Source organism: Kryptolebias marmoratus, linkage group LG13 (genome assembly GCF_001649575.2).
Source record: "Kryptolebias marmoratus isolate JLee-2015 linkage group LG13, ASM164957v2, whole genome shotgun sequence".
NCBI lineage: Eukaryota > Metazoa > Chordata > Actinopteri > Cyprinodontiformes > Rivulidae > Kryptolebias > Kryptolebias marmoratus.
Window position 1 is genome coordinate 26,928,609 of NC_051442.1, and position 14,564 is coordinate 26,943,172.

Below are 14,564 nucleotides of genomic sequence, written 5' to 3' on the forward strand. Positions count from 1 at the left end.
AATGGACTCAGGCGTCGAGGGGAGGCTGATGCACCTTTGTGCCATGAAGCAAGGCAGTAAGAGAGCCAAAATGGTCAACATGTGAAAAGGTAAGCAGGCTTTGCGGCTCAATAATTACTGAGGTGAGATCGGTAATGATGCACAGCAACTTTGTATTTAATAAAAAAATAGTTAAGTGCAAAGAGAATCACTAAACTGAATTAATTTGTCAACATTTGTTACACATTTAATGTGTTGTGCTCCATGTCATCGCAGCTGAGTTCTACTCCGTGCCTATTTTGGTTCCATGATGTTAGCTTTAGTTCTGAAATCTGATGTCTATACAGGACATGGCCAGATTCATCTGTGATTTTTAAACGGCCAGAGGCAACATAAAGATGGTCTGGTGTTTGCATCCATTTCACAGAACTGTTTTATGAAGGAGCCTATTGGCACACCAATAGATGTTTAAAAAACAATAATATAATTTAAGAATAGGCATGTTTATAGACTTACGTTTGAAAAACATAGCATTGATGATAATCGCCCCATCTGTCTTTTCCACATCCTTTGTGACCTCAGGCAGTTTGCCCTCTGTTGATTTGGCCACCCACTCATTAATGGAATTAACAGCATTCTTTTTATCGCTGAAGTTTATCCTAGAATGATCACAGTGATAATGTGTTTTGCTGCTCTTTATAAAACCATTCATGAAGGTAATGGAGCTGGGTCCATACAGGTGGTTGCTAATCTTCCAGGTGACGTTGCGGGTCTTTGGGTCGCTCACCTCATTTAGGAGCTCAGCCAGACCAGAGTGCAGCTGCTCATATTTAACTTTGGATGCACTTAGAAGGGTCTTCACCTGTGAGGCAGTGGAGCCCTTCCCCCCTAGAGCTACCAGACCCAGAGAGCAGGCCACAACCACAGGGGAAATTAGAATGTTCTCAACACTTTTTTCCTTTGCCATGTTCTGATAGAGTCGAAAAGCCAAGTTGGTGCTGCCATCAGCCAGGATGGAGGCGTGGTTACTCAGGACTTTGCCTGGTGTTGCAGAGGTGGCAGCTGAAGCTGCTGCTGCCAGAAGAACCAGCAATGCCAGGTTTGTTAGCCACATGTTGGAATGGTCAGGAAAAAAACTATAAAAATATATGAAAAAAGCATTAATGCTCAAAACAATGTAATAGCAAAGAAAAGAAGTTTAAAATTTAATAAGTTTGAATATATCAATGATTACCCAAACTCAGAAGTTTATAATGTGCCACATGCACAAACACAGGGATTAATTCTAAAAATGAAAACATTATGGTGTAGTGAGTTCACATCATGAAAATCCAATCTCTATGATAAAACTTTGAGAAAATAATAATAAAGGCCTAGCATTCCTTGAAAGAATGCATATCCCCCACCACTTATCATGCCAGAGTTTTAGAGTCTTATATTATTTTTGCACAGTGCCTTGAGGCGACTTTTTTTGTGACTTGGCGCTATATAAAGAAACTGAACTGAATTGAATTACTGTATTGATTTGTGGCCGTTTTGTTCAAACCTTTAACTGTCCTGAGGGCCTCAAAAGAGAGAGAGATAGACAAAGAGAGGTAGAGAAACCCTTGTAACTTTGTGTCAATTTGACCCAAAGGCTATGTGAGGGTTAAAAAAAAACTTTATGCACAATCTAATGCAAGAAGTCATGGTCAAATTATGTGTTGTGAATGAGCTACAACCACAACAAATTTTAGGTCAAAATCTGTAGAATTGACAAAGTTATAGAAATTTAATGTTGGCTAATGTTGATGAGGTGTGGCAGCCATCTTAAATTTGATTGATTGCAAGAGTTAATTAGTTGTAGACATAAATCTAACAAAAACTTTCCACAAGTTTCATTAAATTATGTCCAGTGGTTGATAAGTGAGTTTGTCTACAGATACTGAAGTTGACTCCAATAGACACTTTGAAACTATACTGTGTTCCTTTCATTGTTAAACGACCCACTCATCACCTTATTTTATGATAGACCCAGGAATAAGAAAGATATAAATTTATATTTTGTATTAACACCCTTTGTCTTTAATTTTTGTCATTAACAGTAAGTGAGATAAGCAAGAGTTTAAGTTAACATTACTGTAAACGTTTGACTTTATTTTGCAAATGTTACTTCCTGAAAGGCCTAGATCTAAGCAGGGGTGGAAATTAAAAATGGCTGGTGGACAAAATGTTTTACCGGCCACTCAAATATTTTACCAGCCACTATTTTTTGTTGTGACAAAAAGTTATTTCATATGATGATGATGATGATGGAGGTGGGTGGAAGCAGTTGTGGTGCCCTACAAGCTGAACAACACCTCTTTCTGGGCACTGCATGGAAATAACTGCATTTTTCTTATTTNAGAGTTTATTTTGATCTGAAACAGATATTGCATATTCACACAATGGTTAGAAGCAGTTGAATAAACTGACAGTTCATGAAACTCAAGTGAACTAATACATTTCTTCATTGTCTCTCCTAGAGAACATAATGTAATACTTTTGAAAGAAAAGAAACACAAACACAGTTTGTTTACATCTGCATGCCCTTCAAAGTGGGCTTGTAAAGGTGCTGAAAAATGTTCTTGCTTGCATTCAGCACATTTTAAAGTTATGCAATGATTGCCTCTCTTAGATGCAAATACAAGTTCAAAGCCTGGTAAGTGTCTGTGGGTGAGGTCAGATAGGACTCTGCCATAAGGATGTTGCAGAGGTCAAAAACATCTGGATCACATGGTTTGGTCAGTCGAAAAATGCACTCATTTTTGCATACTTCAACATGTTCCTCTTCAACAAGGCAAAGAAAGTCTCTTGTCCTGTAGAGCTCAGGTAATGCATACATCACATTGGGTCGACCACTGGGGACATTTCTGTTGTTTGATGGCCTGATGGAGTGTGCATTCCAAACCTGGGCAGTATCATCCAGCTCATCCTGTCACAAAGAACACATAAATATGAGAATCATATATACTCATCTGTCTTAAAATTAGTAACTTATAAGAGTCATAAATAGCTCTGTGTCAGTGGTTTTGCAAATATTATTTCATAAAAAGCAACATACAATATTAAAGCAATAAAACGTCTTTCTAGTGAGTTATTCATGAGATCTTTATGGATAACTTACGGAATCAGATCGTATTTTACAAAGATTTGTAGTTCTTTAAGTTGAACTCGCATTGTTTATTTCCTGGTTCGGTTAAAGTGTCCTAAAAAGCCACACCCATAAAAACATCTTCCTCTCCCAGCTGCCACCACCAGTTATTCTCGCCACCAGTTGTTCCATCACACCGGCTCAGTGTCGGACTAAAGCAGGGGTCAGCAACCCAAAATGTTGAAAGAGCCATATTGGACCAAAAAAACAAAAAACAAATATGTCTGGAGCCACAAAAAATTAAAGGCCTTATATAAGCATTATAATGAAGGCAACATATGCTGTATGAAGCTATATTAGCTATATTAGCCTATCTGATAGACTAATATAGCTGCTTCGGAGTAGGGCCTGCCGGGCCGGCCCTGCTTCGTGGGCGGCACAAGCTTAGCTCCTGTTCACTCATTGGTCGTGGGTGTGACCAGATGCAAGCATAAAGAGCGAAGGTAGGAATATAAACAACAGCGTTAGCTTACCCTGCAACGTTTCTGCCATCTGTCCCCCAGCTGAAGGCCTGTAAAGCCTGAAACCTCCGGCAGATAACAGCTGTCCTACTCTGCGCAACAATCGCGGCATCCAGAGCATTTCTTCCACTGCACCTCTCTTCCTGAAGTCTCAGGAGAATCCCCATAAGTTTAAAAAACAGCAACAACACAGGGCCAATGTTGTCCATAGCGCTTTTGTTGTTTACACAACTCGCGCTAAGTTTCAGTAGCGCGCCCCGCAACACGAGGAGGCATTCCTCTGCTACAGACCAAACTGGCCGGTGTAGATGCGATGCATTCTTTATAGAGTAAAGTGCAGTGGCGGCTGTCAGGGCCAGCAGGCCCTCTCTGCTGGCCCAATATAACCAAGATTCATAATCATTATGATAAACTCTCTTTTTAAACTGTAGTTTAGTTTATGTTATATTGTAGTTTGGTTCTCCTCAACTTATCTTTGGTTTATCTTTAGTACGACTTAGTCTTATTTAGTGTCTCATGTTTTAGATATGTTTAGCTCTATATATTCAATATCGTTGTTTTATGACCGTAATTTTATGTTTGCATGTTGTACAGCACTTTGTACTGCCTTGTTGCTGAAAAGTGCTATATAAATAAATGTGACTTGACTTAAAGGTTAACTTAATTTTTAATTTACTTTCCCTAGATATCTAAAAAGTATTCATGTTCTTTTTATGTCATATTTTGCTCCTTCCTGTGCTGTTGTTTCTAGGTTAGAGTTTTCATCCAATCAGAATTCAGCTTCCTTTCGTTGCCAGGCCGTATGAAATCTGCCCAGGCCTTCAGAGTCAACAATGCTGGCGTCCGTGCTCAGTTCATAATCAGGCAAATGCGGTTGATGGATGGTTGCCATGGCCAATCGCGCCAGGAGTAGGGTCAGTGGGGCCCTCTGGCTGGCCTCGTGTTGAGCATGTCATTTGCGCGTCCTGTGATTGGCTATGGATTCTTGCTAGTTGAGCCACGGCAGTGCTATGCAGATCATCAGTCACCAGGACTGTTAATCGTTAAAAACTTCTTAACCTTCAATGGCTGAAATAGAGCCATTTGTTACTGGCAAGGCCGCTTTCAAGACGAACCTTTCAAGAGCTGGATGATACTGCCCTCTACGTGCCACGTTCGTGCTCTCTGCCTAGGCTGGCCGTTCGTGCCTGCTCAGGCCCTCGTCTCCCCCAGGCTTCGCTCTAAGATCCCGCAGAGGCAGCTCTCTAATTTGGTCTCCCTGTTACTCCCCACTCCCATTGTCGACTGTCACGTTGCTTCCCTGATCGATTTCACCGCTGTGTTTCGCCTAGCCGGTCCCCGTCTCATCCGGGGCCTATCCATCGGTGAATTCCTGGCTGCCTTTGGAGTCTTCAGAGACGCTATCTGTTCTGTCGACCCTGACCGTCGGGCCGAACTGGTCTCCTTTCTCACCCTAATTGCAGATCTCCACTTCAAATATGGCCTCTCTTTTTCCAGTATCATAAGGCTTTCCTCTAAGCCGCTCCCGTTCTGTCTCGGTCAGGCATCCGCTCGGTCTGGTCTGTCCGGCTCACCGAACTGCAGATCATGTTGACCCACGCTACCCTGTGCCTCTCATGCTCAGCCGTCGGCCAGCATAGCGCCCTCTGCCCCTCTCTCCCACTTAGCCAGCCTCCTCCGCTCCTTCAGCCGGCCGCTCCTCGCTCTGGCAGCCAGTCCTTGGTCCGCCACGGCAGAAAAGGGGTCGCTCTCACTAATACCCCTATTGGCAATAACTTTAACCTCAGCATTTGCTCCTCTCTAACCGCTCGTTTCGCCATTCGTGTAGCCATTGCAGGAAGCCCACCCAAAATGTGTCTGCCCCCGCCAGAAGCCTTCGCGGATCCAAGCCCGAATTTAGATTGCTGTCCGTCCAAAATGGCATTTCCTTTCTCCGAGGCCGTTGTCCATTCGGCCGACTCCTTGCAGTCTTGTATGGTTGCCACCCAGTCCTCTGTTTTTTTTTTTTTTNTAGGACAAAAATAATTTACCAACAATTCCTTAACTGTGTTTATTCCTCTGTATTATGATATTTTTAGCACATTTTATTCCTAAAAGAATGATGTTTTTTTTAATGAGAAATATTTGCCCCTCTAAACAATTCTGTTAATAGATAAGTCATTATTTATTTTAATTATTAATTGTTTTTGTCAACACAGTGTGTATATTGTCCATAACAGAGTCTGTCTATCTATCACGCTAGCAAACAGTGGGTTAACTTCGCCAAAAAAAGTTGTTTGACCTTTCACGGTCTTCGTAGTTCCCGGTTATGAGCGTTGAACATGAACGCGCGCTTTTTGCCGCGTACACAGCACAGAGACGCAGGGGGAACCGTACAATGACTTATATGGTTCCAATGACATATAAGTCATTGGAACCATATCTGATGGGGGAATGCGGCTCGACGTAACAGCAGCAACTCGAGCACATTACTGCCCCCTATATGTCAAGAGGACAAATACCACATTTTCTGTTTAAATTGCCAACCCGCCACAGTGGCGTGTGTGTTGCCACTTCAAATATTTACCCGCATTTGGCCGGTGGCGGGTGCTAATTTCCACCCCTGGATCTAAGTATGAAAAGAGGTGGAAACCAGGTAAGACTTCGAAAGCACGGATCAATACAGTTTTGTGACCATGCTTGCCATGTTTAGTGGAATAATATAAAGAAGAGGTAGAGATACAGGTGCTGCTAATTTTCATTTTGTATTTTTGCTTGTTGACTGTTTATTATAGCAAATTTCAGATAAAGATGTTTTGGTTACCGTAAATTTACAGTTTGAACTCATCCTTTACAGTGTTTCAAGAATGACACAAATACAGGATCTGTTGCCATAACATTTTAGCATCAGATTTTATTACAAGTGGTGCAGTGAAGGCTCGCTGTAATTTCAACTTGGCAGACTCACCCAGCTGTCCAGCATCACTCATTGTAGATCTTCGCTCACAGCTGCCAATTAGCATCCACATTCGGGATATAAGGCTCCCCGTCCTGGGCTCCTCCTGCTCGCCAGCAAGTTTTGTGCTCAGCAAACTTCGTGCTCCCGACCAGCTCGCCTCTGTGGCTGCGCTTCTCCCTTCTGGCGATTCTTCTATTCTCCCCCGCCTCTACCCGAGAGAACCAGGAAGAAGTCACCGGGGCCGCCCCGGCTCCTCCAGCGCCCCCGCTCCGGCTTCAGGGCCTTCCTCCGCCAGACGCAGTCTCGACGCTCCCGCTCCAGCAGCTTCTCCGTCAGCTTCAATCTCCGGAGTTGCCCACTCCCCGCTTTGCTGCCCGTCCTTGGTCCCGCCTGTCCCGGATGCTTAGGAGCTCGCCACGGCTCTCATCTCCTCCATGGCGTCCTCCGTCGGACCATCTGCAGCTCGACTCCGCGGCCGGCCTTACTGCCTCCACCCGGCCTTCCACTTCGACTCCACCGGGCCCGCTCACCTCCCAGCTCCTCCCTGGGCCTTTCGCCCTCTCCAATGTTAGTCCCAGCCCATCTTAGGGTAATATGTGGTGCTCCCTGTCTTTTCCATTTCTCTGATCCCCCTTTTGTACGGGCTATAGGGGTCCCGGCTTCGCTCTGCTCCGCTTGCTTCATGCGCATTTCCGCCAGCATTTTTTAGAGGCTGGCCGGCCCTGCTTCGTGGGTGGCGCAAGTTTAGCTCCTGTTCACTCATTGGTCGTGGGTGTGACCAGATGCAAGCATAAAGAGCGAAGGTAGGAATATAAACAACAGCGTTAGCTTACCCTGCAATGTTTATGCCGTCTGTCCCCCAGCTGAAGGTGCTGTAAAGCCTGAAATCTCCGGCGGATAACGACTGTCCTACTCCACGCAACAATCGCAGCATCCAGAGCATTTCTTCCACTGCGCCTCTCTTCCTGAAGCCTCAGGAGAATCCCCATAAGTTTAAAAAACAGCAACAACACAGCGCCAACGTTGTCCATAACGCTTTCGTTGTTTACACAACTCGCGCTAAGCTTCAGAGCTATATTTTCAATATCGTTGTGTTTCATGACCGTATTTTTATGTTTGCATGTTGTACAGCACTTTGTACTGCCCTCTTGCTGAAAAGTGCTATATAAATAAATTTGACTTGACTTAAAGGTTAACTTTATTTTTAATTTACTTTCCCTAGATATCTAAAAGTATTCATATTCTTACAATGTCATATTTTGCTTCTCGCAGTGCTGTTGTTTTTATCCAATCAGAATTCAGCTTCCTTTCGTTGCCAGGCCGTATGAAATCGGCACAGGCCTTCAGTTTCAACAATGCTGGCGTCCAGGCTCTGTAAGTGAACAGGCAAATGCGGTTAATGGATGGTTGCCATGGCCAATCGCGTCAGGAGTAGGGTCAGTGGGGCCCTCTGGCTGGCCTCGTGTTGTGTTGTGCGTCTTGTGATTGGATATGGAGTCTTGCTAGTTGAGCCACGGCAGTGCTATGCAGATCATCCAACACATTATCACTCCCTTCTCGTCACATTCAGACGCTTGGGCATGCTCCCTTTGCGTTGCGTATTGACGCATCGGGTTGTCCCTTCTCGTCATACATTGACGGGCAGGGTGCTCTCATTGAATATTGTAGTGCTCAGCTTTGCTTTGGATGGCTCCTTCATTTTCATTTATTTATTTTTTTTTAACAGAGACATACATAACGTCTTCTTGTAAATTTAACATAATGCAAAATTAAAACGAAAGAACAAGGCGGAGCCTCGCTACCCTATGAAGGATAAGCGGGTTGGATAATGTATGGAGTTAAATAAATACAGAAAGACAGCAGTTATTACTTTTTTAAAGGAAACGGGATTGTATAGTAGAATTTAGTTTTGATAGGAAGTAAAAATACTCTGGCCCACACTCCAGCATGGTAGATGGCGATAATACATCANGGGGGGGGGTCTTCCAGGCCTCGCCCTTCCACCCGTAAGCCCTATTCTCTCGCCTGGCAATCATTCGCTAAATTCTGCGCAGCTGTTAAATCCCCATGACTGCAGCTTGGTTCCTTAGGGCCCTTAGGAAAACCTTAGCCCTAGGTGGCCTTCCTCCTCTTCAATTCTCCGAACATTCCTTCCGAATAGGGTCAGCCATTTCGGCAGCTCCTCAGAGCATCCCTCTGACTTCTCCTCAGCAGCGTGGCCACTGCTTTTGGCGGCCTACTCCTCCTACATCAGCCCGGTCCTCCCATACTTGCTAGCTGCTCAATGCTCACTCATCTTACAAGTAAGCTCTCTCAGCACTAACTGGTGGTGGTGTTCTCCATCTCTGTCCTTCTAATGCCCTTCCAATTCCAGCCCTCCGCAGGGCCCCCTAGCATCAGCAGCATCAGCAGCCCCTCGCGGGCCCCCTAGCAGCAGCTAGCAGCTCTCCTCCTGCTCCTCGCCTCAGCTCGGCCCTGGCACCTTTTTGGGGGAAGACTACCCTAATCTCTCACTCTACTTCGATCATTCAAGCTCACAGCGGTTCTCTGCAAACTCGTCTCCTGCCGGGCCCCGAGCGCCAAAGACCTCTAGCCAATAAAACACTCTAATTGTCTTTATCTCTCCGTGTGAGTCTCTCCAGGTTGAAATTACACTTCCTCGCTCCTTTGGCCAGCTGACAGCAAAAAAATATAAAAGTAGGGGGTTCTATGATTAGAGGATTGTGTCTCATAAACAACGTGTGTGCTTTTTAATCAATGTTTTTGAATATAATCAGGAGGGACAGACGTGGTAATGACGTCTGATCGGGAGTGATGTGCTGGTAACCTCTCCTTCCAAGCATAGGTGTTGATTTTGTACTAGTTTTGTATTGATCTTCTACTACTTTGGAACAATGTAAGCTACTTAAGTATATACATGGTAATTTTGTTTGTTTCTCAGACTAGGGTTAGTTTTCTTCTGTACAGGTGTACGTTGCACTAGAGATGGCCGCCGCCACGGAGGGCTGGGGCGCCGTTGCTGTTTTACCCCACAATAAACATCTTGCCCTTGGGGATTTTCCGGCGCGGGCAGCGCTGCACCTAGTAGGGATAGAGAGCTGTGTTTGAAGGTGGTCTCTTTTAGAGACCAAAAGGGGGAAATTGTAAAATAGACGCTCTTGCCAGATAGAAACATGTATTAATGTACGTGTAAATTGAATCAAATGTATTAACAGACTGCTCCTGGCAAAAGGTCCTGCTTCTTTGGCGTGAAGCCAGTCCACCGCTTTAACGAGGATCAGAAATTGAGGTGCACTTCTTTGAAGTTGTTCGAACCCGAGTTCTGGTAGTAATTCCCACATCAGAGCTTATGTATCCAAATCTGACAAAGATTTTTATCTTTTGGAAAGCCAAAAAATTAAACTCCAGTGGTATTTTTTTAATTGGAACACACTGAAATATGTTGTCTACTCACTGTTGAATTGCTGAATGCTCGTGAACCTTAGTGTCTCTGTGGATGTCACACATCAGAGGGGTCACAGAAAAAGCCAAAAGCACCCAAGTGTTCTTTTTCAATATTCAGTATTTAAAAAAAAGTATAACTTTTTTTTAAATTTTACAACAAGTATATTTTATGATTTTCTTTCAGTTGATGTTGGCTTCAAAATACTTTTCAGTTCTGCTTTAAATTTCTGGGTTCATACACTGTATACACCCTGCTCAGGTGTGCTAACACATTACATTTTGCAGCATCTCTGCTCTTGATATTTTTGCCAGGAATCTGAATCTTGGCACCTCAGTAAGGTGAGCCCATTTTAAAGGCACACTGGAGCTTTTTCATGAGAGTTCAATAGTGAGTGACTCTAACTAAAACATAGCTGGAATCATTACTGGAACCTCTTTCTTTAGTTTCTCTTTTCTAAGAGAAGAAATAAAATGTTCATGCCTTTGTAAGAACATTTTTTGGTTCAATTAACAAGCACACAAACACACCAATGTAAACTTTGCTGCCACCCAGTGGAAGCCCTCACATTTACAGGAATTCCCAGGAGTCTGGTTCTCGGTCTCACCCTCCCTCTCTTCAAAGAAACCCAATAATAAACTGGAGGATATTGTGTGATAACACTATGAAATGACTCCATGTAGCCTGTGTGTGTGTGTGAGCAAAGTTAGACAGTGTCATGACAGTGTGTGAGAGGCTAACGTGTGTGCCTTTTCCTGTCATCATTCTGTGTGTGAGAATGGCAAAAAACTCATAAATACTTTTTGCAGACAAGAAAAAAAAAACAGAAAGAAAGTGATATGAACCATTAGCAGCGTCCTTTAACAAATCTAATGCTTTTATTTTGTGTTTGAGGGATATCCTGCAGCACTGTGTCCCTCCTCTCTGCTTTCTTCTTCTCAAAGCTTTTCCAGTCTTTATTGCACATAAAGCTAAGCAGCTGCACTATTTTATTTGTGACCAAGTCTGGTTTTCCATTGGTGAATTTATAGTACCTGTTATAGTGCTGAGGTGGGTAATGTGATGTCTTTCATCAGTGATCATCAGCTGTCAACCTGTGGGCCAGAAATCCTCTTATTGAACCTACAAAATAATAAATTAATACATTAGAGAAGTTTTACTTTCTGCAAAAATGCAGTGTGAATGCTAAGTGTTCCAGGCAGTCTCCAGGAATCTCACTTACAATGACAATAAAAAGTATTCACTCTCTTGAAGGTTTTATGCTTTTATTGTGGTCATTAATCATTCATGGTAAAAATAAAATGGTCTTCTTTGCAAAACAACAAGAACAAACAAACAAAAGAAATAACTCCAGTGTTAAAGTTATATCAAATTTCTAAAAAAATACCAATTCAATAATAATATATCATATATAATTATTTGACCCCCCCCTCCCCTCCACCCCCACACACATTTATGTGAGAGCCTTTTTTCTGAATTCCCAAAAGTTTTCATGTAAAGAGGAGTATACTGTGTTCCTGCCTTTCATGCCTTTAGTCAGTTAGTGTTGTGTCGTTCATGAACGATTCGCTGAAACGAACAAATCTTTTGAGTGGACAAACTAACCAAATTACTTTATTCACTGATTCAGTACTTACTTAGTTCAGTTGAGAAAAATTTAAAAAAGAAAAAAGAAAAGAGAAAGAAATCCCAAAAACTTAGTTCAGTTTAGTTTAGTGGGAGTGGAACTTCTGCGTTCTGTGACTCACTCATGACGTAAATCTAAACGACAAAGCGGCGTGCGCCATGTGGGCGGGGAGGGACGGTTGTTGACACCTGAGCGAATGTCACTTGAGATTCATTCTTTATAAATAAACTCCATGTATGACTCAGTGGATGAAACAGTCTGACTCTGCCCTGAGTGAGTCTAACCATTTCCTCCTCGCAGAGATTTGCTCTCAGGCTTTTGGCAACGACATACGTTTATCCAAATTAACTGCTAATGTTGAGTCAAGCTTCATGAAAATAAAAGCACACATGCCCCATCCCCTTTATCTTAACAGACTGAGGGACACAACGTAACGAGAGGAGAGGAGACAGAAGAATGATCCAGGTTTAATAGATGTCTTTTTCTCTTCTCTCAATCTCCCTAAGTTGACTGAGGAATAGAGGTCATAGTTGGATTGTCCCATATCAAGGAGGGAGGTACTAGACGCCGTTAAGGAGCTACAAGCAGGCAAAGTGGCTGGGCCAGATGGCCTTTGTGCCAAATTTTATAAGGAGTTTGGAGAAATGCTAGCTGAGCCGTTACTGAATATGTATAATGACTCTTTTGAGAAGGGTCTATTACCTGTTTCTTTAAGGGAGGCAAACATATCCCTCATACTGAAAAAAGGCAAAACGCCGGAAGACTGCGCCTCTTATAGGCCATGTAAATGGCTACTAAATGTTAAAATTCTCCTTCTTGTTCATTAGTCAAACAGTGACACCTAGCGGTTAATTTATGCTTTTATTTTGAAGAACTAGTTTTCTTCTTCGTGTGTTTTGTAATGTTCGGCACTTCCTGTTCTTGCTAAGCGTGATGAGTCAGCGTTAGATCCTGAAGAAAGCTAAAGAAAATCGTTAAAATAGCGCCCTTNTTAATAGGGCTGTCATACAACGGAACCTCTTCAGTTGGAGGCTTCTTCACACACACTGTAATACTGACTGCTACAGGCCCTTCCTGCACAGTTCTCAGCAGCTATAGCAACTCTTTGAAGAACATTTTATTGTCCTTAAGATATTTTTAATTGCATTGAACTCTTTCTTTCTCAACTTTAGCTTTATCATATTGATAACCAATTGGCTGTTCAAGGTTAATCAGTGAGCTTTATTGTATTGTGTCCATCCGAGTCATTGGTTAGATGACACAGGTGTTTTCAACTCTACCTTACTCTAGTTAGCAGGTGGGGTCTAAGAATTTCAATGTCCCAGAGAAACATAGAACTTTGCTTAATTTTATTCCAGGTGTGTCAGTTTATTTTCCTTTTGCTTAGGATTTGGATCCTAACATTATCCTTAAAAATCCAGTGCAGGTGGTGGGAGACAGGACTATGGCTAAAATAATATTACTGATGGACAATAGTTACCCCCATGCACAAAGCTGAAATGAAACGCTCGTTCACTGACAGACTGCTGCATCCTTGCATGTTGGACCCCATCCTCACAAAATTATTTAAATAGGTGTTCCCTTTGATTACTACCTCCTATTTACATATGATTAACCTGTCCTTAGCACATGGACATGTATCACAGGCTTTTAAGGTAGCTTTAATAAACCTTTACTTAAGAAACCTTCTCTGTCAAATCTGAAAACAACATTCCTGGCTATATGTCCAAAAACGTAGCCAACATAATTTTCATTCTTCTATGTATGCAATGACAAAAAAATTTAGAAACAGTATCCAAGAGTACATAAAAGCTGAACATTTTTCTTGCTGACAATAACCACTGTTTGTGTGTGTTTTCAGTTTAAGTTGTCCAACACTGTGTAGATATACATTATCGGTGATGGGATTAGTACTCCATGAAAAGATCATACTGACAAACTTTGACTAATTTATTGTTCTGATTTCTTTTTAACTGACAGTAACAGACAAATTGATCAAATTACAAGTGACAAAATGGAAGACATCATTACACCACTACACTGAAATGCAAAAACAAAAAAAAAAAAACCAAACAGTTACATATTACACATTAATAGTACACATTACTATAAAAAGAAAACATGAAAAGCGTATGTTGGTTATGTTAGATAATACATACTCATGAGAACTGTTTATGTAGTCATTGTTGCCATTTTTTAGCTGCTTAACATAAACACCAGTGTTATTACCTCACTCAAAGTATTTATGGTTTGATGAAAATCCAACATCAATAAAAGCAATCTACAAATTACCAGGAAAATATACTCTAAGTGTGTGCATACATACACAGGGAAGAAATATGACACCAAAAGACATGCAGACAGGTAATCACAGAACAACCCTTTTACAAGGAACAGAGCCCAAACCTGCAAACTATTTCAAATGAGAAATAATTGTCAAGAAAAACATTGCAAAGTTGAAAACATTAAACACAAAAAAGTTGAGTACCCCTTTGTGAATTCCTAGCAAAAATCTAAAACAAAAATATCAAATAACTTATGAGACAAAAAATGTGACAAGAACTTTACACATAGAACAAAAGTGTTTGCCTCGTTCCTGATGTCCTGTTTTTTTGCACATCTTTGACAACTCCAGTGTCACAGAACATCATGTGACATCATGTGTAATATGAGAACAAGTTTATAAAAAGAAAGATGTTGATTACAGATCATCATCAGAAGATTCTGAGTCGCTGTAGAACTCATCTTCTGAAGCAGCATTGAAGTTAACATTTTCTGCTCCGGATAAAGCCTGAAGTTAACACTCTCTTGCCTGCAGCTTGACCTGTTTGAAATGTTGCCGCTCTCTGAGAATGATGTTCTGCAGACCTTTTAAATCCTCATCGGTTAGGGCACATGACGGACCTTTAAAATTACACATACATAAACATAAAAAGTAAAAATAT

The 14,564-nt window shown here is 42.0% G+C and overlaps 1 protein-coding gene across 1 annotated transcript in view; it reads right to left on the reverse strand.

Moving 5' to 3' along the window:
- The window catches only part of serpinh1a (serpin peptidase inhibitor, clade H (heat shock protein 47), member 1a), a 36,157-nt gene that overhangs the window by 16,728 nt on the left and 4,865 nt on the right, over positions 1-14,564 (reverse strand). The window contains exon 2 of the mRNA XM_017440785.3: positions 496-1,115. Within this exon, the coding sequence (XP_017296274.1) occupies positions 496-1,093 (598 nt within the window). The 5' untranslated portion in view covers positions 1,094-1,115. The remainder of the gene's footprint in view (positions 1-495; positions 1,116-14,564) is intronic.